Source organism: Balearica regulorum, chromosome 1, assembly GCF_011004875.1.
Source record: "Balearica regulorum gibbericeps isolate bBalReg1 chromosome 1, bBalReg1.pri, whole genome shotgun sequence".
In the NCBI taxonomy this organism is placed as follows: domain Eukaryota; kingdom Metazoa; phylum Chordata; class Aves; order Gruiformes; family Gruidae; genus Balearica; species Balearica regulorum.
The window spans coordinates 132,627,677-132,653,741 of record NC_046184.1 but is presented as its reverse complement, the minus strand read 5'-3'; the positions used below and the strand labels follow the sequence as shown (position 1 = coordinate 132,653,741).

General features: G+C 38.7%; 1 protein-coding gene across 3 annotated transcripts in view; it reads right to left on the bottom strand.

Annotated features, from left to right (window-relative positions):
* SH3KBP1 (SH3 domain containing kinase binding protein 1) overlaps positions 1-26,065 on the bottom strand; it is a 235,832-nt gene that overhangs the window by 56,506 nt on the left and 153,261 nt on the right. For 2 of the 3 annotated variants that reach the window (XM_075775507.1, XM_075775514.1), the window contains exon 7: positions 7,605-7,680. In XM_075775507.1, coding sequence (XP_075631622.1) covers positions 7,605-7,680 — 76 coding nt within the window. Of the gene's footprint in view, positions 1-7,604; positions 7,681-22,371; positions 22,531-26,065 lie in introns of those variants that run through there. The other variant, XM_075775524.1, reaches the window with a different exon arrangement.

Genomic DNA, 26,065 nt, shown 5'->3' with positions numbered 1-26,065 from the left:
TTTTTCTTCTTTCATTCACTTATTAAACTGTCTTTATCCATGAGTTTTCTGGCTTTTGCTCCCCTATTCTCTCCCTTATGGGGGAGCAAGCGGCTGGGTGGAACTTAGCTGCTGGCTGGGGTCAACCCACCATACTCCCTCTGATGTCTCTGAACAAAGGAGAGCCAGATGAAAACAACGAACAAATCTTTGAAAAAAATACGAACAAGGAGAAAATAACTCTGTTTCTGACGCAGGGAACACTGTCAAATAAACATTTGGCAACATTGCCAAATGACTGGGCATGTGAAAACCACCACATCACAAAGATTTTGGACGATGAAAGAGGTGTCTAACTGCTAGTTTACTCCATTCTGGAGGAAGGGTTTGGATCTCTCTTCACGGACCCAGCTAGGATGTTTCACCTGCTCACTATCTTATCTTCAAGACAGTATAATAACATTTTATGTAAAAGCTGGTGGAAAGTTGACACATCCTGACTTAGGTCAGGTAGATGCAGAGCAGCATGTAAGAGAAACATGACATTCAGCACATTTTTACACTGCTGCGTGTACGCTCCCTTAAATAACTACGGAGGGGGTTTTTTCCTATTCTGAGAGTATCCACATCCTGAAAAACAGCTTTGCTGAATAGTAGATTCAGGGAATTAGTATAGAGATGACGTAGATATAATACTGTACTAAAGAAGCTGAGTGCTGCATACTCGGGCAAGTCTCTGGTTACTGGAAACAGGCTTAGCACCTCTTTTTTGGGATACAGAACAAAAGCCAGGCTAGGTTCTTGGAGGCTAACGCCACCTGGGCCCAAGGAGGATCATTCCTGAGTATCCATCCTCAAGTACATAAGTCATTCCTCCATTCACTATATAATCTATACACTGTATAATCTCAAGATTAGATGGGAAGCCAAGCACAATGCACAGCTAATCAAAAGAGAACACCCACTATACCACAGTAATGGTACTATTCTGAAAGGATGCCAGGGGTGCAGCTCTTGCCCAAGGCATGGATGAATCCCACGTGTTTCAGGTTAAAGAATGCTTTGAACAACAAATGTCTCCAGGGTGCTCATGTCTCCTGAATCCTGTAACAGGCAATCCTCCCTTAGGTTCTCCTGGCTATCTGAAGACTGTAAATTTGAATCATCCTTCAAGATGAAGAACCTGACAGACAAGAGTGGAGAGAAGGTTGTGGTTTCAGCATCTGAAAAAGTCAGTTTCCCTTTCTTCTTTCTTTTTTCAGCTTTTCCTCTAAAAGTATGTGTCAATGTGGATCTCACAGTAAGTGGCTGTCAAAAGCAGCAAGACTATAACCAAAGAACTTGTAGTCTTTGACACATAGCAAATGGCTATGCATCTTCACCTTCTAGTTTTGATGTCAAGAACTCTGTTCTCTCATGACCTGTCCGCCTTCCCCACCAAGCTCTTACTTTTTTTTTTAAAAAAATAAATATCCAGATAGCAGAGAAACAAGGAATTAAACTAGAGAAAAATGTCAAAAAACAGATCTTAAGCTCAGCCAAATGCTGATGCAGTTCATAAAGAGCCAGGAGAAAATCTTGTGAGAGGCACCAGAGGGAGCTGGGGGAGGCTCATGACTGCCCCATGCTGTTAAGGCTGGCACAAAAATACAGGGTGAAGGCACAGCCGTGGAAAAAACTCATGATTTATGTACAGTAGGAGTCCGGACTCCTTGAGCGCGATTCACACTGACTTACACTAAATCAATACATTCCTCTGCCTAACAAGGACCCTGTGGGTCACACTGCAACAGAGCTAGGTCTCAACAACATGGAGAGGTTTGGAACAATGTAAGTGACTGGACAAAGCCAGCTTTCAAACTTCTCCTACGGGAATGGCGGACCAACATGATTTAAGTAAGTAAAAGCAAAGCCAAGAGGACTCAAAATATGAACCTTTAAAATCAGAATAATAAAAGCAGAGACGAATCTTATAGGTTGTCATTTCGGTACTAAAATTGTCCTTACTTAACAGAGCACAATACCACAAGAGGATGTACAAGCACTTAATTTCAACAGTTATGTTTAAATAGGAAGGAAGAAAAGATAAAAGGAAATTCTATTTTCAGACACATCACTGTAAAGACCACAATGGAACTTGCTGAATTTGGGTGTTTTCCAAGTGTAAAAACCCCCACCAAAAAACTAAAGGTCAAAATAATATATCCTGTTACAAGTTTGGTAAATAGACTTAAGCCAAATTAAAGTTTCAAACTGAGATACCAATATTAAGCATCCCTCAACTGTAGATGATAAATCTCATGTTTACGTTTGACATCCAAGGCTGGGTTTATACATCACAGATGGTTCTTCCAGAAGCCTCTCTTTTTACCTCTGACCTGAAGACATTTTAAAAATATACCTGCTAATAAACCCCCAACAGCAGACGTCTTGAAAACAGGAAGGGAGGAGAAAAGATTATATTCATGAGCTTTTCAATCCTCATTTTTTAATTCAACAATAATTCACTCAGACCACAGAGTCTCTCCCTGCAAACTCACAGCTCCTCCCAAGCAAAGGAGAATGACCTGCCATAGGCAATGGACACTGCTCAGGGAACTGAGCAAGCAGAAAACCTTACAGCATATTTTACAACTCAAACAGGCTGGATCTAATGCAGGATGTTCAACTTCTGGCCCGACATATTCTGAACTGAGAGGACTTGGGCTAGGTATAATCCCATTTGAAAATATGTACCTTTGGCTACATTCTGTGCTTTTTGAACTATACTGTTCCAACTAGACTAGGTACAACGATGACACAACAATAAGCATCTTCTCTGTCCACGTCCCTCTTGGTCCTGGAAGGAAGAACAAAGCCATTGCTAGCTTCTCTGACAGACCCCAAGAGCCCAGGGCAACATGCAATTCCCCTTCCCAGAAGGGGAAGGTCAGAAGTTGGAAGAAAAAGACGCAGCAGCAAAGAACTAGATATTTATCACAAGTGCTCTGTCACTGCCCACACTTCATTGAGGAAGAAGTCTCAGGACCATCCTAAACACTACAAAGGGACTATACTCTAAAAAGAACTGGATGTTTATGGGGGTAGTTAACATGCACCTTTCTTCAGCACCTTATGTCCCACAGTGTGTCCTGAGTTTCAAAATGTAACCGATTTGAAGCCCCCCCAAAAAATCGTTGCCTCAAAGAGAGAGAACAATAGCAAAAGAAAGCCTTCCTACAGAGTATAGCTGCTTCATTACCTAGGCTATTGCAAGTACTATATTTCACCCACATAATTCAGTGTTCAATATGTATTTACAATTACAGTGTAAAGCACTGATTTCAATGTATAGACCTTCTATATGACTTGGGGTCCTGCAGTACTATAGTAGGTGAATTTGTTTGTTTGTATTTTGAAAGACCAGTTAAATATTATACTCTTCAAACCAGAACTGAGCAAATTCCATTTACAGTATCAGTGGACCCTGTTCACTGTTCTCCTGCCAGGCTCTTAGGATGAGCTGTGACATTCAAGACAGCAGTCCATAGACAAACATACCTTCAAGCTTAAATTTCACAGGGGACAGTGACAGTGACTCTGGGATTTGCTTCTCCTCTTAGGCCAGGATGACACAATTTCCTCCTCTTACCTCTGCTGCTGCTTCCTTTTTGTTAGACAAGAACTGTTCCATCCCATGGCAAGATTTCCTCCATCTCAGGTAACCTAACCACTGGCTTGGATTCACCCTTCTAACTTTTCAGAAATTGATTATTTATTTCTTTAATAATAAACCAAACAACAAATCTGTATAGTTGATTTTTGAGGTTTGAATATTTCCCTCTTGATGAAATCTAAATCATATACCAATCACTATGGACACAAACAGTAATACTAAGTAAGAAAACAAGGAGCATTAAAGTAGCATTCCTTGAACTTAAGCTTCTTCTCTTTAACTATCACTCATTAAATGTTTCTGAAATGGAAAAAAGATGTACAAAATCTACTGAAAAATTACATCATTGCTACCAAAACCACAAGCCAGATGAAAAAACTCAAACGCTACATTCATCAGAATTTGGGTTTACTATTAACTGCTACACTCCAGACTCATAAATGGATTGCACTAATAAATATTTTCACAGAAGTTCACGAGATTCCAACTGTCAGAACACCACCTCATCAAACAAACCATAGAAACAGAAATAATTAGAGGCCCATTAATCTAGATTCAGCTACTCTTTATACCTTCTACCATCATGCAAAAAGGTTAGTTGCTTGCTAGGATTTTGGTATTCCTATCATGTGATAGGTTAAAACAAATTGTAAATAGTCAGTGAGTAATCACATCAAGTGCTGTGGTCAATGCATTCTGTGACTTACTGCCTTTGCTGGTTTGTTGTCTGCTTATTTATATTCAATTTTTGCAATCTCAGTAATCTGCAATAGCTCTCAGTCATTGTGGATGTTTTTGCTTTGCTAAATTTTAGAATCCAACAGAGTCACTTAAAAATTTATATGTATTTTCTACAATATAGCCTTTTCACCGCAAGCCACTTAAACTAAAAGCAAGCTACTTCATAGAAAAAATAATATAGCTCACCTAAGACATAGAATTATAAACATACATGCAGGCATGTGCCATCCCAGATAAGCGAGATGGAAATTCAACAGCAGAAAAATTCCTCTATAAGTCTAGGCACCCACAAACCTAAAACAAACAGCTCTCCCCTCTTCTCTTCCAAGATGCTTTCCTTCATTCCTGAAAGGTTAATGAAGTTTTCCAAGGGATCACTCAAGCTCTGTAAGGATTTGTGCTTTCACTGTGCTTCCCTTTCAGCAAAAAGTCCTCTTTGGCCCTGAAGAGTCATCTGTTTATCCCTCAAATCTCAAGCCCACTTCTTAGGGAGACTTACATAGCATATTACTGGGAGACGTACCTATAGAGCATTACTGCTCTGTCTCTTGCTCTGACCAACTCATCCCATTGCAGAACTTAGGCCATCTTGCATGTACTAAAAGCAAATGGTAAGCATCTCAAGTGCCTTGCTGCAAATCACTGCCCTATCACATCAGGAAAGCCATAGGAAAAAAGCAGACTCAAATCAAGATGAGGGAAGAGTCAGCAACCATCACTCCATGCGGAAGCCCCTGTGGGCAGAGAGGGAAGATGCAACTGCCCCTTTTCCTCTCTCAGCGGGCTCTTTCACAGTGCAACTGCGTTTTTTTATCCAGTTGAGACTAAGGAATAACGGCATCAGTCATGGAAAGAAACAGATAGAAGATGAAAAATTGTATTATCCCTCTACCAATGTAATCTCTCTCTTCCTTGCAGCATACATCTCCAGCAGTACTCCCAAGGGAATCTAAATCATATATCCAAAAGCCCCCTATCCATACTTAGCCGAATCTATGGATCGTCTGTTTATTGCTACTTCTTTGGAGAATGGCACAGTACCTGTTTTGTTCAGCAATTAAAGACTCCAAGGAAGACTGGGACCCTGCCATCCCAGACAAAAGTGAAAGTAGCTTAGGTCCAAGGTGGAATGATACTTTTATGCTTAACACTGCAATTAGAACAATTGTTTTCTGAGACTGCAAACTTCTCTGGATTCAATGCTTTTTCAAGCTTGTTTGTGGTAGGTTTTTAGGAGAAAGCAAAAATTAAGTTTTGGAGAAATAACAAATACTAGATAGATCATAGTCCTATGTCAGACTCTGATCATACTCCTTATGTCTGGCTATCAGACATTAACTGTATCATGAAAAAATTATTCCTCCACCTGTATCAAAAACCAAGCCAGACTGAAGTATGTCTCATTTTCACTGAAAGGTTTTTCAATTTAAATGAAGGACAACTTCCAACTGATTGAAAAGTATCTCCTGTGATGCCATTTGCAGCTAAGACAATTACATTGTATCAGACCTTCCTATACATGTGCTTCTCTTTCCCAAGCAAGAACAGAGATGCCAAAAATTCTACCAAGGCCCCAGAGATTCCATGAAAGACAAAATGTCTAAATAATAAAGTTTAGGTAAAATTCATAGAACATGCAAAGATACTGTACAAATAAGTAGCCCACCCTTCTCATCAGTTCTGGCAAAAGGGATGTCGAACAATGTTTGCACACAGGCATGGTGAAAATAGATGGCAACAGAAGAAAAGGCATGCCCAAGGGAAATAACAAAAAGGTGAACGAAGAACCAACCAAAGTCCAAAAGTGTTGATGGAGAAGTGTCTCTGTGTCAATCAGAGCTCAGTGTGTCACTGTAGAAGGTACAGTTCTCTAACCATTGTTCAGAAAGTTTCCACATTCATTTATAAGTGGTAAAAGTATGAAACTTCAGTACCCTGGGATGGGATTTAGTGAGCAGTTTCAGCTGTCAGAAGTATGAGCTGATGTGGAAAGAGGCAGCTGTCTCCCAGCCTGGCCTACCACACAAGGGTTAGTGCTGCTGGTGGGAAAGCCGATGGGACCATCCCTTCTCATGGCACCTGCACTCAGGTCAGCCTCACCTGCTCAAGCTGCAGGTTGGGAAAGGTAATTCCCAAACATATTCATTCCAGAGCCCTGCTCTACATTACCAGTTTGCACATTTTTCAGTATTTCAAGTTCTCATTTCCTAAGGGCAACTGAGTTCTTGCAGTACTTCTCATGAACAGCCTTGTTTCACAAGGGGAACAAGGTAAGAGGATGCAACAAGTCAATTAGTGTGGTGCAGCTAAAGGACAATAGCTCACTAAAAGTTGTTTTAAGCTGCTTTTGCGACTCTGAGCTGAAAACATGTGGTAAACCAGGCCATAACCGTACACTTCTCTCGGACAGCCCGTGTTCTGCTGCTCCAGATGCTTGCCTTCCTGTGTCTGTATGTGTTTCAGTGCTGAGACAAAATGTTATCTGCTAACTATCTAAAAGAAAGGAGAAGGACTATGCAAGAGTTAAGAACTCAACAGTTTCTGTTACACTCAATTTCTTTTCTAAGGCATGGCTATGTTCTTTTCCTTATTCTTTTCTGCCAGAAACCAGAACATTTAGTTGTAACTTTATATAAATAAAACCAAAAGTTATTTGGTAAGCTAGTTACATGTGCCTCCCTAGAACAGCACTGAGACCTGCCTAAAAGATTTAATTATTACTTTTTGTTTACTAAGCATTGAAATGTCGAAAACAGAACTGGAGTTCTTTGACACTGTTCATTTCCCATACAAACTATACCACCCACACAGATTATTTCTGCTACATAAAGAAAGAAAAAAGAGGAAAAAAAGCAAGGGTACTTACAATCAGAGGTATTTTTCTATGACCTACCTACAAGTTACAGCCTGAAGTTGGATCTTATTCAACTCTGATTAATTCCAAAGTACCCTCAAGGCTGAAAGCTGATCACGTAACTTAATTTGATTTTTGATGGCAGAAAACTCGAGGTAGGATTATCAGAGCAAAAATAATTCAGAGGATTCTGTGAAACAAAGCATTCTGTCTATGTACCACCTACTCAAAGTTTATCCTAAATATATCTATCTCCATCCTCACTTTTCATATATATAGGATACTCTTTTAGCCAAAATCAGAGAAAAGTGTTCAGCTTGCTTCTAAGAAGCTTAATAGCACAAAGTGCAAAGAAGAAAAAACTATGAAACCTACTTTTTGTTCTGCTGTCCACTTCTATTTTTGTTGGCTCCTGAGTTGCTGTGGCTGGAGGTAATTTCTTCCCAACACTCTGAAAAAAAAAAATTATTCTCCTTTAAAATTTGCAGGTTCAGTTAAAAGCTGGACAAGATAAAAAATTGCAACGGAAATACAAAATATAGGAGTAGAAAAAAGACAGTAAAGAAACAGAAGCAAATGATACTTAGGTTTGTCTGTGGGGGTTTTGTTAGCTTTTTTTAAAAAAAGTGACTTTCACATTTTCCCTTTAAAAAAAATGGTTACTAACATTTTTCAACAGCAATCCCTTAACACAGTTTCAGGAAAGACTCATTGAAGTTTCACTGGTGGACTGAATATGCAATGAAATTATTTAAGGAGAGGTGCTATTCAGTACCAAAAAGTAAAACTGAAAGAAGAGTGGGGGGAAAAAACCCCTTGACTTCTGGCCATACAAGGAGTATCATTTCAGTCATTCTAGATCGAGTGTGATTTTCAAGTTGACAACATTTCTTTAAATGGTTGTCATTTTTATTTATTTAGAGGAAAAATAACTAATTTACAGAGGAGTACTACAATAAGCAATACTCAGCCTCAGACAGGTAAGCTGAAAGAACAGTAAACAAACACTATCTGCCCCCAACAAAATAAAAGACAATTGGTGATATTCTTTAGGTATCTTCACCAATTACTATATGCATGCTACCCTTTCTCTCACTCAGCTTTTCTCCCTATATCAGGAATGCTGTCTAGCTTTAAAATCCCAGCCACGTGTAGTTGAGGACATAAATGTAATTATTACTTGTTTATATAGATACGAGTACTTAAAAGCCCTAGCTGTAGTTCAACATCCTTTTCTGGTAAGGTATGCATAAACTCCACAAAACCTCCTCCATACTCCAGTGACCTTCTGAGTAAAAGCTAAAAGACAAGAGAGCTAAGATTTAGTCTTGAAGGCACTGAGGACCTCTTGGGGACCATGAGGAAAATACTGGTTAATATGAGAAGCAATAGGAGTACACTTCAAGCAGTTGAAAATTTTTCAAGGCGTATAAAGAATATGAAGAGCTCCTATTAGTCATTTTGTACACTGTGTCAACATTTATCTACAAAAAGGAGTAAAATGCACACGCAAGGATTTTAGGCTGGCAAAAAGAGCACCTCTGGAAGAGAGGTAGTTTTGAGAGTTCCGCACAAGACAGTCATTGAGTTTGTGTTGACAAGTAAGACCACCCATGAATTGCAATACCCACAAGTGTCCTGTTGCAACTTAACTCGCAGGTGGCAACAGAAACAACCGACCTGAGGAGATCTGCAACTCTTACAATCCAGAGTTTGTGAACTGCTGGGGAAGACAGATAAACAACAAAACTATAGAACCTCCCAACTTTTTTGCTGAAGTGGAAATGAGAGATGAGAAGCATTACCCGAAGCAGCGATTAGGGAGGTAACAGAAATACAGGAGATGATGAAATCCTGGAAATCAGGAGAGGGAAAAACTAAGACAAGAGCATGACCTGGCTGTCTGAAGAAGCTAAAAGTCAAGAAAGATGATGATGAAGAGCAGACTCTGAGATCTAGCTGGAAAGCAGTGAAAATTGTACTGGAAGAGCTATAATGAAGAATTTGAAGCTACCGGGCACTCACACAGATAAAAGCACATCTTGCCTTCAAGATTAAAGCAAGACTGGGAAGACAGCTTTTGGTTCAGAGGCAAACAGAGCAGTTCAACATAGCTGCACATCTCAGTACATGCTCCTCATGATCAAACCTTTATTCACAGTTCTGTTTCATAAAATGGTTTGGAAAGTGATGAGAGCACATACTCTAAACTGCACTGCTACTTAACTCAGAAAGAAATGCTTACTACAGGAACATCAAAAAACTTTTAATTTAGGGGAGGTTTTCTTTTTTTAAAGAATAAATTGTTATTCAAGAACAATTAATTAAAGGAAAGCATTTGGTAATTGCTTTATCATACATGAATCATTGATCTTATGCCATGAAACCAAAACCCAGATAAACCCACAACAAGCTAAAATTTAACAAGCTAAAAATTACAGCAAAAGAATCAGGAACAAAGAGGAAGAAACTAGTGTATCCCAGTGGGAAGGGTATGCTGCAATGTAATTTCTTAATTTGTAGAAGTAGATGCAAGTGCAATGCTTGAAAACATTAATTCACCTGCTCATTCAGAACAAATGCCTCTGCAGGTGATAAATCAGCATGGGGAACGAACTTCCTCCTTGGGAACAGAAAACAGAATACCATCCGAACAAGGCTGCTCTTTTGTTGGGAGCTAGGAGCCAGGACGGAAAGCAGTCTTTGCATGAGTTGCAATTTGTTCAGGAGAGAAGGTAAAAAGCCCAGAGAGCAAAGTGGCTGAAGACATGACTCTTGCACATATAGAAATAGCCTGAGCAAAGAAATGAGAAACTGGACTCCTGACAGGTCTACTGATAGATGAAAAGTAGTGCAAAACTGGGTGTAGCACATGGAACGTGCTGAAAAATCACAGTGACCTACAAGATCCAAAGATCATTTATTGTGGAACGAGCAAAGTTGTCCCAGAATTCTGCGATGAGGAGAGGATGGAATGGTTATATCTACTAGGAGAATACAGAAAGTCATAATTAAAATAATTTAAACGAGGCTTGCCCAGAACCCGCTCCACTGAGGAGGGACACCTGAAGTTGTTGTGGGGACAGGCAGAGGAGAAGACAAGTGGAACTGGCATTCTTTAATTGTAAGAGGACTGCACTCAAGGATTTATAGGGGTGGCACAAGCAACACTGACAGGAAAAAAGGAAAAAAAAATGGATAAGCCATGCAAATCTGGTTTCAGGTGGACCTGCGCTGCCAAGATGTTTTACTTTTCCTGTAAAATGGTAATAAAGGAGGGGTTTTTTTATTTATTATTTATTTATGTTTACAATTGGTCTATACTGATCCACACATTTGCATGGAATACTATTTTCTGAAAATACCTCCATGAAACTTACCATAGTACAAATTTGTTCATTAGGAAACATGCAAGATCAGCTTTCTCCACTCCAAGAGACACTGAATCCTCTATGACCTGTTAAGTCTGATGGTTCTGCTTTAACAGGATAAAACCTCAAGTACAGCTAAGATCTCTGTGCTGGGAGTCCCAGATCAAGTAATATTATCACTGTTACCAATTTTTCTGACAAGAAAAGAGAAATGGGAGACAGATACATCTCCTCCCATATGAGCCAGAAACTTTCCCTCTGACTCGCCAACTGTTCTACATCACTCATACTCCCACACAGGTCAAGTATCTACCAAATTTACTAGCGGCTAGGAGAATCAAGCAAGCTCAACTTGCTGATTCAACATATATTTCCAATACATAGACTTTTCTTCTCAGGGACTAGTTACTATAGGGTATTTTGGTCTCTTCTCCAGTTGAAGGCCCAGCATAATTTATCAAAATCTCCTTCACTTCTGAAGAAGGAAACATGGGAGCAAAGAACACTCTAACTGGGTTGAACTGAAGATTTCAGTATAATTCTTTCTCCTCCTCTGTTCTTCCTTTACGTACATAGAAGGTAAATTCAGAAAAAAACATCCTCCAAGCCCTTCTAGACACATTGATCTATGCCACAAAATACTGATATCCAACTCCAGCTTTCACATTACTTAGTCTTTTACCCGCTTCATTCCTATCTATCAGGCTCAATATTCTCAAGAAGCAAGCAGATCTTACCCCTTTGGGACACAGGAACAAAACCATATTTAGAACTTGAAGGACTTTTTGGGAATCTCAACACTCCAAATCCAAGAGCAGGATCCTGCCAGCATCCCCTGACATCTCCCAGCATGAACTCTATTTACCTAATTCTATCATTTTATCAATAATATTTACAATAAAAAGTCACATATAGCATGAACTAGAAGGTCCATAATGACACCCTTCCTGCAGTGTCCTAATTGCGAGGCTACAAAGACAAGTGAAGTTCTGCATTTCCTCTCTGGCCCTGTATATCTTGAATTCTTGGCTGCAGAATGGTTTCAGCACCAGCAAATTCATATTCACAGCATATTCAGAGGAACTCCTGAAGAATTACTGTTCCAGTTCCCTTCTATATTCCTCCAGTATGCTGATTACCATAAATCTCATTTCTAGATGGTGGCCATCAGCCTTGTTCTCCACTTACAGTACTTTGCAGATATCACTCTGACTTGCTTAGCCCTGTCACAAAAGAAACATGTGGTGGAAACAGAGTTCGTATTTCCTGACTCCAAGCCTAGGTTGACTCCCAACACACAACAGAGCATAGCAACAAAACAGGCAGAATCTTGATCCCACTGTTTCTACAAGGCGAGTATAATTAGATTATTTGGCTGTCAGACACAAATCCCCCTAATCGCCTGACAAGAGACTCCTAAGGATGAAAGAGGATAAAGTGCCTTCTTGCTGCAGAAACAGTTGATAAAAGCATGAATAATGACCATGATTTGGTGTACAGATATTCAGAGGGATGAGACAGATTTAGCAGCAACCTGCCAGTATTAATGCTTGGGTTTATGAAGCCAACGGAAGGATAGTCTAGCATTAAATAACAGGTTCAGTTAGCACAAGGGGCCTTGATGGCAATTTAGTACACTGCAAATCCCTATCACTGCAGACCAGTTTCCTCCGATACTGAAGTAACAGTGATTACAAAAGTTGTTGAGGTGGCACACAAAGTCATGTGAATGAGGTCATGGTACAATCTAAACAGTTTCATTTCCTTTCATTTATGTATTTTGGCTCAACTGCAATCCCTGTAACAGCAGAGAACAACATGAGAGAAGCAGAGCACGTAACAGGCAGTACACAAGTCAGCTTTTCTCACTTGAGGGCACTACGACCCTTCCCTACGACTATTCAACCCTGATCAGAGGAAGAAACGTAGACCTGTAATCAAGTTTCCTCCTTCAGGATATTTTAAAATTGTATTTCAGGGTTTTACATTGTTGTTGAAAACTGACTTGTGTATTTACTTTTGTTATTCAGGTCTTGTGGCTATAGAACATTTAATCTGAAAATGCAAATTGCAGTGTCACTTGTGCTAGGTCCATACAGAAGATTTTCTTATACATCTTTGCACTAAAGGAACATACTTATCCTTTGACTCTCCTTTGACAAATACAGGCTTCTCGAAACAACAGCTTATTTACTCAGGAATAAGGAAAAAAAGATTTACTCAGCATCAGTATTTATTCTGGAAAGTGTATTGAGGTCTTTACCCTAGGTAAAATATTTTGGAACTGCTACTTGAAATGTAACCCCATAAAGATATTCTTAAGGAACACATCAGACATTAAAGAATTCATAAAAAAAGGCTGTATGAGCTGGAAATGCTAACATTTTTAAGCATAACATCGTTTGTCAGTTTGAATAGTAAAAACATACCAATATGCACTGATGTTTTATACAGGGAAGAAAAGACAGTTACGTATCTTGAAAACTTTTAGAATTTCAGAAAACCTCAATGATTAGGTCAGGGGAAAAAATGTGTCATGTTTCTTTGATAATACTTCCTTTTAACATTCATCTAGTATTTTTGAATGTGGTTTTTTTTACGCATGAAAATTTTTTTATCTACAGCTTTACGTGCAAATCCAAGGCCACTATCAGTGACAATATAAAAGCTGCATTCTTTAATGTATCTTTGACAGTCCATTTTGTAACTGAGAACATTTTTTCATAAAGAAGCAGAAATGGTCACTAGATTCTTCTAGCTCTGGATGAACAGAAGCATAAACAAGCTTCTCACTGACCATGTATAATGCTGGTGTGGTGAGGGGGGAGCCAAATTTTTCTTCTAATATGCTTCAAGTGCTTAAGGAACATCATCAAGTCCTTTATCCATCCTACCTGGTCTACCTTAAATAAAAAAAAAAAAAAGAAGAATTGAAAGAGTCTAAATATAAAAACCTCAAAGGCTTTCAGATGTCAAAATGCCCTTACTCTGTCAGAGACAAAATAAGAGAAATGTCCAGGATTTCAGTTTTTCCCATGATACCAACATTCAACTCCACATAAAGTACTTTCTGTGACAGCACGATCAAGTATTGCTATCCTGGGGTTTCCCAAAAGGACAGAGTTAACACTTTTTCTACCTACCCTTTTCCTACCCTTCAAAGAGGGTAATGGGAATTTCAAGAAACTTTCACAGAAGAAACCAAAAACTATTTAGGGAAAGTGTGATTAAGCACTCGCCTGCACATTTGATTGCCTCAGTCATCTACAATAGTTTCTTCCTCTGTACCTACTTTCTACCCAGCTGTGCTTTGGTAGAAATATCATTCATATGCTCCTGAATTACAATTATTAATAATTTTTAACACCATCTGGATAGGTACATCTACCCAATGCACGCCCAGCTAATACAGAGACCCCCAGTTGCACAAGCTGCACACATTTCCACTGACATCGTCTGTGAGGACATTCCCATCACAATGCCTGGTAATTTCCTTAAAACTAGGTTAGGTGAATGAATGGGACAGGAAACAAGTGTTCATGAAGTCCTCAATTACAACCAGACTGTCGGAAGCACAGGCAAGAAAAATCCTGTTTATTCTCCTGTTCCTAGTTTACTCCGAGTATGAGCAGGGAGACAGGATGTCTCATAACTGGCGTCTCACAGGTATCTCATAATTCACTCACTGTGATCAAGAGAGAGGGACTAGCCCGGCTGCTGCCCAAGCCCACCTACCAAAGGTGGCCACGTCCCTTGGCTGTGGATTCCTGCCACCACTCCTCCCCTCTGCTGTGACATTAGCATATCTGCAAGGGGAAAGGAGGGAACTGATCCATGTTAAAAAGTATTGCAGAGGGGAAGGAAGAACAAAAGAGAGTTTTGATGCTATCCGCTTCACTAAAGAGCTGCACAAACATTCGGGTAGAACTGAGGCAGAAAAATTTATGGTCATAGGGGTAAGGTGCAACTCTCAGTTACAGCGCTCATTTAAACCAGCTTAAACTCATTGGGAAAGCACGGTGAACATCTCACAGTGTGCTTTAATAATTCCTGGGGCCAGCATATCACATTTTGACCATGCTCAGGGCAACCCAAGGAAAGACTGCAGTAGTGCTGGCCTTTACATCATTCAAAAAATGAAATATGAACGACACTCAGGCACTCAGCTCTACATACCAGATGATACTTCCATGAAGAATGGGCACCCTGACCACAGGATCAGACATGGCACACACCCACAGAACTTTTTTAGCGAGATGTTTGGCAAATATTTCACAGACTGCAGACAACAAAGCAATTAAAGTATTTTTAAATTTCATATTATAGTTTCTTTGCACATAGTCAAGCTTCTGCTGGACAATCTGAAAATAACGGATTTTCACACTAAGTTCACATTCCAGCAGACTTAAGTGCAGTTTTTCCAACTGATGTCTATACTAGATGACTTTTGGACCTGGATGAACACAGGCCTTCTGAATTACAGCGTAACTTTGTAAAGAAATAAATCCTTTTTTTCTTTTGAAGAAGATTTTACCTGTGAAAGGTTTTACCCTTCTACAGCAAGGTTGCAAACCTCTGTATTTAGGCACTGCGAAAGGCATATGAACTGCTAGCACCTTAACTTTCTCTGTCTAGACAAAATCAACAAATCTCTAAATAACAGATGTCCCTCCAAATAAAATCCTGGTCCTGCAATGCAAAAGAGCCAAGCCTCTATCCCATCGGAGCTCCTTGAAAATGAACATCATTTTAGCCATCAGTGTGACTCTTACCACAATTAACAAGTTTGGACAAAGTAGACAAGTTGTCTGAAGTCAACAGCGAAGAGGTGGAGGCCCTGTAACTGTTCATGAACAGCAGACCTCTGGGAACCGGCTGCTATGCCTGCACTGCTTTAGAGAAAAGCAACGTTCAAGTAGTCAACAAGTATACCCTACTGGAATGTTAAAGGCTTTTGGAATTAGAATGCATATGCAGGAAAACTAAAGGTATCTGGGGGAAAAATGTTTTCTAGTGTTCAGACAGAAACCGCTACATTTTTACCAAATACAAAAGTTACTTCTTGAATGCAAAAGAAAAAAAAAAACAACCGGGGACAAAAATAGCATGCCAGTCTAAATCCTACTATGATACTCTAATTCTCATTCCAGAGAGTGGTAAATAAGTTGTGATTACATTACACCACATTCGGTTCACTTGGTGCCTTAGAAATAGAGTACTGAGTGTCAGAGCATCTTACAACTGCTGTATCTGTCATACACTGTCATTGCACTGGAATCCAAGCAGACAAGCAAGTCAGAAAGTAAACAATGCAAAGGAAAGAGCACAGAGGTCCCCAAACAGGGGAAATTTTAGAACAAAACATGATTTTGCTGGGGCTTTCTTTTCTGATTCATCACAGATGCTTATTCTTCTTATGTACTTCTTTTTTACAGTTGAAAAAAAGAAGCAAAACTACCTCTTCTCATCAGTTAAACTGCTTAAACTACATCAAGCTGGAGAACAAATGCTTTGAATACTTAAGCAATAGTCATGCTTGTTTGGATTAAAAACTGTTTTATTTTTCAAAATAACTGTAACTTCTGAAATATTTAATAAAAGAAGTTGCAGGTGCTTTACTTAATTACATCAAAAAGTATTTGGAAATGACATAAAGAGAAGACCTAGAAAATCACTTACCGGGATAGTCAAGGAATGATTTATGTGGTTCTGAATGTTCATGGCAAACTAAAGACAAAATGGCAAGCCTGTACTACCTTTGGCATACCACTGTGAAGGTAATTACATACAGCAGAAAAGGGAGGGAAAAAGGAAGACCAGGATGATTTAATTAATGTATGTCCACATTCCTTGATGGCTCAGAGTTTGTTACTCCTTCACATTTTATTTGATAACAATTAAATGTCTTTTTTTTTTCCCCCCCCCAGGAAAAAGTTCTTTGACAGAAAAAGAGAGAATGAATAAGAAACAAAGATCAGAGTAGTAAAGTCCTTTGGTAGAGTTTCCAGGTGTGTATTTTTTAGGAGAAAGCACTAGGTGCTGCAATTAAACTTAGATTACTGTTTTTATCTTGTGTTAATTAAATTTTATCTAATACATTATTCACAATTACTTATTATTTTCATGATTATTTAGCATGATTTATTAGCCATTCAAAAGCTAGGAAATCTTAAAATGTAGACCCTCGCTTCTGCTGTGTTATAACTACATGTGAGTCTATCACATTTTACATGTAATCTGGTTATACTTCTCAGTACAATAGTATTCAGCTGGTTTTGTCACTGTGATGTAAAACAACAATATGTCATCATTCTGAACTAGTTATTTGAGATGGAGATCATTTCACTTAAACATCATCTATGGGCCAGATGTGTACATGCCCTTTTAGCATGTCATTCATCTGGACTTCTCCTTTGGGATAAGAAAGGTCATGTCCTAATAATGCCTTTTAGTTTACAGACTGTGAAGAAACCTTGAAACATCATAGACATCTAAATTCAGTCAACAGAATCCCATGATAAGTTGCTAATTTTAAGTATGTTAGTTGTGTAGTCCATGCATATTACCTGCCAGGACAGCAGCCAGCTAATTTATCTATAGAGCTATCTTTATCTATCTATATGTATCTATCTATATGTGTCTACCTCTATCTATCTATCTATCAATAAATCTATAACCCCAGCTATCTAATCAAAAAATAACTGGTGTTACAGCAATACAATGCTGTCTTTATGCAAGTCCAGCATGATCTTTTCTGCTTTGCATGGCCAAATCACAGCAATTTTCATTAAAACACACAAATAAAAAAGTTGCTGGTGCTGGCTCCTGAAGAAGATTCAAATTGTGACCTAAGTGCACACTAAAAACTAAAACTGAGATGTAGATTAAAAGGAGGTTACTATTCATCCTTTTTTTTTTTTTAAAGATTAACTTGGATATGTAACCAATTAAAAGACAGGAAACAAAAGACAGGATTTCATCATGGTGATCAGTGGAGTCCTTCAGGGATCTAGATCAAGGCTCTTGTTTTCTGCATGTTCACAGATGACCCAGAAACGAGGAAAGACCAAAATGCAGTTCAGAGAGGGTAAAATTACACATTTGGAAGAAAAAATCCTTTCTTTAGACAGAAATTATGAGCTTTGAAACACATAGCTGTTAATACTTTGAAAAGGAATAAAGAACAATGGAAAGCGCTATCAAAATGCTGTATAAATCCATCCAACACCTAGATCATTGTGTGCGGTCCTCACCTCCTTTCCCTCTAGTCCCCAGCAGAACTGGAAAAAGAAAAGTCACCAAGAATGATCAAACCTCATCCTGGGAAATAAAAGATGCACACAAGTAATTTTACACAAGTCTATGAAAATCAGGAGGAGCATTGAGAAGGTGGTTAGGGAGGACTCACTCATTATCTCTTCCAGTAATAAAAATTAAGGGCTATCAGATTAAATTAGCAGGTACCACATTCAAAACAAACAAAGGGAGGTAACTCCTTCCCACAACGTGTGATCCAGCTGAGTGGAACTCTTTCACTGGAGTCACAGATGCTGACACGTTACGTGCAATGAAAAGGTGACTACCCAATTTGATGAAGAAAAAAAAATCCATTAAGGTTATTAAACACAAAGTTCAAAATGACTAGAGGCTGTGAAGCCTCACTGCAGGAATTTATCTGTATTTTCACTCTGTTTTCACACTCTTCCCTAGCCTTCCAGTATTGACCTCTGTTTGGAGGCATGATACCACAATTCTGATCTGAACTACAGATGTCTCAGAATCTTCCAATTTCCTGGAAATCTCATTCTTTAGCATATGGAAATGGAATATTGAATATGGTACACTTTGAAAAGTAAATCTAAATAAAGCAAGGTGACATAAAACCAAAGTGATAACACAAGGGAAGAAACTTCAAAGGATTACTCCAACTCCTCTCTCCCCCCAAACATTATCAAACAAATTTTTTCAGTTAAAAAGAAAACAAAACCATAGGGAGAACAAAGATATCTGGAGAAAACAGTAGAAAACTCTTCAAAATTATAAAGCAGTAACTCTTACAGGTTAATTTAAATCCTCTGACTTGTAAGCCACTACAGAAATTTTCAATGGAGAAAATGCTTCATGGCATACATGTCTGCTTTCCTGGGCCATCTTTTGTAGTTCCCACAAAAGCAGAGAAACGCACTATGAGTGATTTTCTCTGAGAAAGTGCTACAGATTTAAGATGTCTTCAGATGCACAATATTTCAATATTTCAGTGTATGAATACACACTGCTGCCTCAGCCATCATATTGATGTTTATACTAAGCTGTAACTGTTTCTATCCTCCGCATTCAGGTAATTTATATTTTTGCATTAAAAGTAGAGTCCCAAACCTTCATAGTGGGGAAGACATCTAATTAGAGAGACTGTTTCAGAGATTCCTAACTTCCCATTTACAACTACAAAACATCTCTTCAGCAATTTCAGACTGCTTAAATGGAAAATTACTTTAGTTCTTGTTTCCAGCTTTTGAGCTCCATTAAGAAATGACCTGAGCCAGCACCAAATGTCCCATCCAGCTAGCCATGCACTACAACTACCAGGTGTTTAGCAGACCACCAGCAGTCTACAAACCACAGATGAAAAATATCTTCATTAGTGTTACGCACCTCACCAGAGAAATATGTGCTATCTCAAATAACAGTCAAAGAAATCAGTAGGTAAAATACGCAATGCAAAATTTTTGTTTTAACTTCTTGGATGGAAAAGGGGGTAGGAAAAAAACCAGGAATGAATATGAACAGTGAAATGTCGTTTTCATTAAAACTCTGGGTAGCTTGGAAAGCAGAAGAGCACACATTTTGTTTTTTACATCACTATTCTCCACAGTTAAACCTGTTTTACCAGCAGGTGAGTTCAGACTCTACAGCTTTGCAAAATGGTATTTTGACAAGTTCTTAAAATTTCTAATTATGGGCAGGGAGGGGAGTGGAGAACTTTTTTTCTATTGATATGCTTGATATGCTGCCCAGGAGAGAAACCTATGTGTCTTAAATCGCATGCTTTATAACATTTATATTTCTGTAAAGTTTGGAATCCTGACATTTGATGCTGTCAGGCTGTCAGTTTCAAACCACTAATGAACTAAAAATCTGCCTTCCTAAAAGGTTAATGATGAGAAAGTGAATGTAAGAGTTTAGATTAGGTAGATGCTGCTGAAACAAACGGAGGAAGACATACTAGAATCACTGATGAGTAAAAACACTTTAGCAAATGAAATTAAAAAAAAAAAAAAGGCAGCAAATACACAATGAAACCTACGCAGCACGCTCCCACCTGGCTCAGCTCAAAGCGCTGAAAGCATGCACATCAAAAGGAGCTGTATGAACAAGCTCATTTTCTTTCTTCCTCAAGCTGCAGATTCGCAATGCTAGAAGGTGCTTTTGTAACAGAATTAAGTATTTTTTGGAGCAGACAAGTTGTCCTTCTTCCCTGCTTTATTTATTTTTCGTTTTCCACTTTTACTGACTGTGGCTCACAAAAATGTAAAGGATCATGTCCCCCTGCAACCCCTCTTGCCAGGAATTTCATTTGCAGGTTGCAATTCACAATGAATTTCTATCTCCTGTAGGAAGAATCCTTTGGTCAGTCTGCACCGAGCAAATGAAATTCCTTCCGACTCTCCCAGGAGAACCGTGCCTGTCTAGATTGCAGTTGGTAACTAGCATGATCCAGATTGTACCATCCAGCTTAGAAACTGCTATTAGAAACCTCTCTCTTTTACAAAAATTAATGAACCTCACAACTGCTACATGGATCTCCACTGCCTTTTGCAGCAGTAAGGAAAGCAGTGCAGCTATGTTCATCCTCCCCCCCCCCCCCCCCAAATAATCTAGGAAAACAATAAGCAGGGAATGGCTCTTCTCTAATATCTTTGTTTTTAAAGTGGCAACAACACTTTTTTGCTCTTTTGTGAAATTTGTGATGCTGACAACAAACTGCCAAGTAGCTGTTCAATTAATTATATTTTTCAAATTCAATAATTTAAAAAAAAAAGACTAAACCTATACTGTCACATAGGTAGTCCTAGACCTAGTACTGACAACAAATATTTCTTCCATTTTGGCATTATATGTCCTCTTTTCTCCTCGGATTACCCTTAATTTTAATTTTTTAGTGGGTGGTTGCTTTTTTTCCCCACCTTGCATCACTGAAATCAGGACAGAAGTTACTGAGGCAAATCAGGGAGATATTTTTATTTTAAACTCTTACAGAGAAAACCACAGAGCAACAAGTGACAAAGCAAAATGCATTAGCATCTCCATCCAGTTCTCTTTCAACTGACTGGAATTTCATCTCTTTTCCTTGAATGAAGCTTTGAAGCTTGGAACACAAATGGAAAATGACTAACATCATGTGCTTTAGCTTTTCTGTTCAGCAAGTGCTTTAGGTACAGAGGCTGCTGCAGAAGAAACTGTCAGCTGTACATATGGAGGTCTACTGCTCTTTGGGTGGCCAGTGTGTGGCAACGAGCCCAGGGCCAGCAGAAAGCAGGCACCAGCAGCCCGTACTTGGCTACTGGTCGCTGTTGCATCAGGACTTCCTCCCCAGGAACACAGTCCTCTCTCCCCCCCTCCTTGGTTTTTATTGGGAAGTTTTTACGAAGCACTTAGTCAACTAACCGTAATAATGTAAGTTCATGCCCATAGTCTTTAAGAACTATTTTAGAAACACAAAATGCTACTGACCTCCTATAGAAACATATGCAAAAAGAAGTTAGAAAGGCATTTTAGGAATTGGCCTACAGACTTTTTATTTCACTGAGTGCCTGGCTGGTCTATGATACTTTTGCACTATTCCTTTCCTCCTTTCTATTTTCTTTTTTTAAGACAGAAAAAAAGATAGACACATGGCACATTTTAAGAGAAAAAGCAACTCAGAAAACTTGCAGCTTCATTTCTGCACACAGCTTACTGACTTTAGCTGTGAAAAGCCAAAGTTGAGAGAAATTTACATTTTTCTACTAAAGTCCCCAAAGTATCTGCAAATCATTAAACAGCTTACTTGGTGTCTCTCCATTCAGCTTTCTATAAAATTTTACAAGCATCAGTTGACTCCAGTTTTCCTTGCTGTTTCTTGAAGGAAAGGACAATTTCCATTTAGAGTTTAGATTTTCTTATCCCAATATCATTTTCTCCAAAAATCATTCGTATCAGTTTTCTTCATTTGTACAAAAGATACCAAATGTCACCTCATTCAGAAGAGGAATTAGTAAAGCTCCTCCTCTTTTTCTGCCAAAAAGAAGAAGTGCAGTTTTACTAGTGCATTTGGGAAGGAAAAAAAGGGGGGGTATGAATTTTTGTTTACTAAGCAAACATATGAAAGAGCGACATATCCTAAAGACTGTGCAACTAGTCCTGTCTAACTGTAAAGTTACATTAGTCTTTAGAGTAAAAAAATTGAAACCAAATCATATAGAAATAAAAAACATCTGTGCAAGTTTAATGGCCAAACAGTCTGAAAGGAAAAAAAATTAAGCTAAACAGAGCCAGGACAGAATATGTTTTCACACAAAAGTAACCCCTATTCTAATATGGTCCTCTCTAGCAGAAACGGACTTCAGGATCCCCAGCACTCTTTTTCCTTCTTGTCTTTTTACCTACCCAGCATCTACAAAGTGTGCAGAAGAAACGAAGAATCCCGTGCTCTGCAGAATATGTATATTACGATACAGTTTTAAACAGTCACACAAACTTCCCCCCCCCCCGACTAATTATAAAAGAAATACCTCCTCTCCCATTGCGAAGCCAAGCTGCCTTTCAGCAGCTCGAAGTGTCCAAGAGCAGCCCTGGAGTCCTGCCCCTTCCTTGCATGAGCTCAGCTCAGCGAGAGCGGGAGCCCAGCCCTGACACTGACTCACACTCCGGGCCATCCCGGGGAAACAAAGGTTCCACTTGTTTATTTCACAGGAAATCTGGAGCTTTTCCTACCTCTGCTCACTCACAGGGAGAAGTTTCCTCTCCTTTCCCAAGCCAGTCTAGTCTCTCCTGGCTTCTTGAGACTGACAGCTAGGAAAGGCAATGTGAGCGAGGACGTACAGACTTTTTGTGAACAGCCCAGACAGAAAGTCTTGCAAATAACTCTACAGAAAAATGAGCTTATGACAAATTCACAGTGTATTGATCTCTCTCTTAAAAACAAAAAAAAAAAACCCAAAAAACCCAACCAAACAAAAAGATGACATTTCATGTCATTGATGCCTTTGTTTCAGCTTTTGGTTTTTTTAAAGAAAGATGATCAAGAAACTGAAACATCATAAGATAATGCTCTGTTCCATGAAAATCTATGCTGGTTTTGGCTGGGATAGAATTAATTTTTTCCATAGTAGCTAGTACAGGGCTGTGTTCTGGATTTGTGCTGGAAACAGTGTTGGTAACACAGGGATGTTTTCGTTGCTGCTGAGCAGTGCTCACACAGAGCCAAGGCCTTTGCTGCTTCTTTCACAGCTCCACCAGTGAGTAGGCTGGGGGTGCAGAAGGAGTTGGGAGGGGACACAGAGGGACAGCTGACCCCAACTGACCAAAGGGATATTCCATACCATATGATGTCATGCTCAGCATATAAAGCTGGGGGAAGAAGAAGGAAGCAGGGGGGTGTTCGGAATGATCGCATTTGTCTTCCCAAGTCCCCGTTAGGCGTGATGGAGCCCTGCTTTCCTGGGGATGGCTGAACACCTGCCTGCCCATGGGAAGTGGGGAATGAATTCTTTGTCTTGCTTTGCTTGTGTGTGCGGCTTTTGCTTTACCTATTAAACTCTCTTTATCTCAACCCACGAGTTTTCTCACTTCTACTCTTCTGATTCTCTCCCCCATCCCACCTGGGGGGAGTGAGCGAGCAGCTGCGTGGGGCTGAGCTGCCAGCTGGGGTTAAACCGCAACAAAATCTTATAAATTCTTAATAGTGCCTCCTCACAAACATTCAACTTTAAAATGACTGAAACGGCAGGGGAGAGAAACATGCGATGGGCTTCTCAGATAATCTGGAAGAAATTAAAGATTTATATTTAAGCAAGCCACAAGATACTATACACTCTCACTTCCATTTGACCTTATGTACTATTCAGTAAGCATTTGCACACAAACACGTCTACTCTGGACATACTTAGGGGCACTCAACACACTCCCTATACACACACGGCCCATTCTCTATAGAGGCATTCTCATGGGAGTGCCACCACAATTATGAGACAAGAAAAAAGCCTCTGAACTCATACATTAAACAGATAAAAGCAAAAAATTTTGTTCTCTTTAGTTTTAAGAACCAGTGTAAGGAAGGGCATGATAAACTTAGACAGTATGTAGATTTTAAAGGGGAGGACAATAAATTGTTCAACATGGTTCCTACAAAAAAGAACAAGAAGAAGTTTATTTTGCGGAGCCAGGATATTACAATATGTTTTGTGGTATAACAGTGAAATACGAGAACATAGGGAGGATACACAATTTTCTTTACTTGATGCTTTTTTAAAAACCAGTCATCCCCTAGGGATTATTTATATATATTTGTTCCTAATCCAGTTGAAAGGCTTGGATTAGATGATCTCCAAAGTCCCCTTTGGCCTTATACTGAAAGCAAATCACAACCGATCTGAGTAGGACTATCACCGCAAGTACAAATCTCCAGAAAAAATATCAGGATGTTTTAAAGAATGGAAATGAGCAAGAGATGATGGCTCACATAAAAGGCAACATCTCCTCCAGCAACACTCCCCATGCCTGCACCAGGCTGCAGAACAGGTTCTGGAGTGATTCACAGCGAAGTCTGAAGGCCTACTGAGCCTCTAATCTCCTTCTTGAAGATGTCTGTTTTCCAATCACAAATGATTTTAATGTTATATTACAATATATCATTAATTCCAGTTCCAGAAAACATACAATTACTGATATTTGTTTTAAGAGAGAATAATAATCTGTAACACATTTATAATTTATACAATTTTTGAGTAGATAAATGTATAAGTACTACAATCAGGTATGACTTTTTAAAAATAAGTCTTGATTAGGAAAAATTTTGAAAAGGAAACCCGTTCAGAAAAATTCCACAAACTAATCAAGCTCAATAGACAGCAGAACGTGAGTGTATACATTTTACTCTTGGTAATTTACAGGTTATATTCACTTTAGTTTACATTCACCAGTCTTTTTAATACCTCAGCAAGCATTAAAGTTATTTATGTGATTTCCAAAGTCACACGGGCTATTTTATTTTTTTGCATAACTGTATTTGTTCTTTTAATTTTTAAAGTTCATGTGTGCTAAGAATATCAAATGTCATTTCATTACAATTTTTATAATCTTTTCAAAGTTTAAAAAACCTAACAACTCATCAGACATAGCTATTAAAAATCAAAGTTATATTATCCGACAAAATACAACTGAGGCAAGAAAAAAAAAATCATTTTACTTAGAAACACTAAAACAGTTTATAAAACTGTTTATTCAAAGCCTTGATTACACTAATTTAAATCTTTTTATATCAATTTATAAAGTAGACTTTACTGCTATTATTAGACATACTATATTGTATTGATTCGTGAACCAGTTCTCTTGAAGCTCATCAGCAAAAAAGCCAGCTCGCATGTCAGTAATATTACTTTCTGAAGGTTTTTTTCTCTGTACTGAAGTTAAAACATGAGACAAATCCTTCCTAGAAATTCAGTTTATGTCTCCATTAAGTATCTCTGGAACTCAGGAAATCAGTTTTATTTTAAACTATTAAAGAACTGCCTTTTGGGTTTTTTAATGATTCTTCTTTTAAAATGCCTGAGGGAGTATCAGGCTTGGTAATGGTACAGACTCGACTGAAATGCAGAAATTTAGTGTGATTAGCAAGCTACCGATCATCAGCTGATCCAGAGCAACTTACAACATATATACTTTTATTGTCTCCCTGTTACGAAATAAAATTGCATTAGCTTAAACGTACACATCCTGTTTTTCAGACTGAAGTATCCTAAGATTTCCTAATCAAAACCATGATTGAAAAATGAGGAGTATTCCCTCCCAGACAGCACTCCTCCGAGAGAACTCATGCTGGCAGAAGCCCAGAGCTCTCCCCCAGGAGAACAGACCAGATTTTCCACATTACTTTTAGGAGTAACTTCTGGTACTATCAATACTTCTTACACTACTTCTATTTCTAGATGTTCTTCAAGTAGCTCAAGTCAGGAACATAAGTTGAAAATGTTTTTGTGCATACTTGATGTGTTTCTTTCATATGGACAAATCTTTTCTGAATAAAGACCAATATTATACCTGTAAAGTCTTGTGGTGCAGACGACAACTATCTTGCATTTATTTAGAGTCCAATAGGTGCTTTATTAAAAACAAAAGCCTAAAACCCATCAAAAGCAGTACAAACCATTGTGTGGGTAACCTCCTCCACCCAAAACTGCTAGTGCAGACTGCTGTGAAAGCTGAATC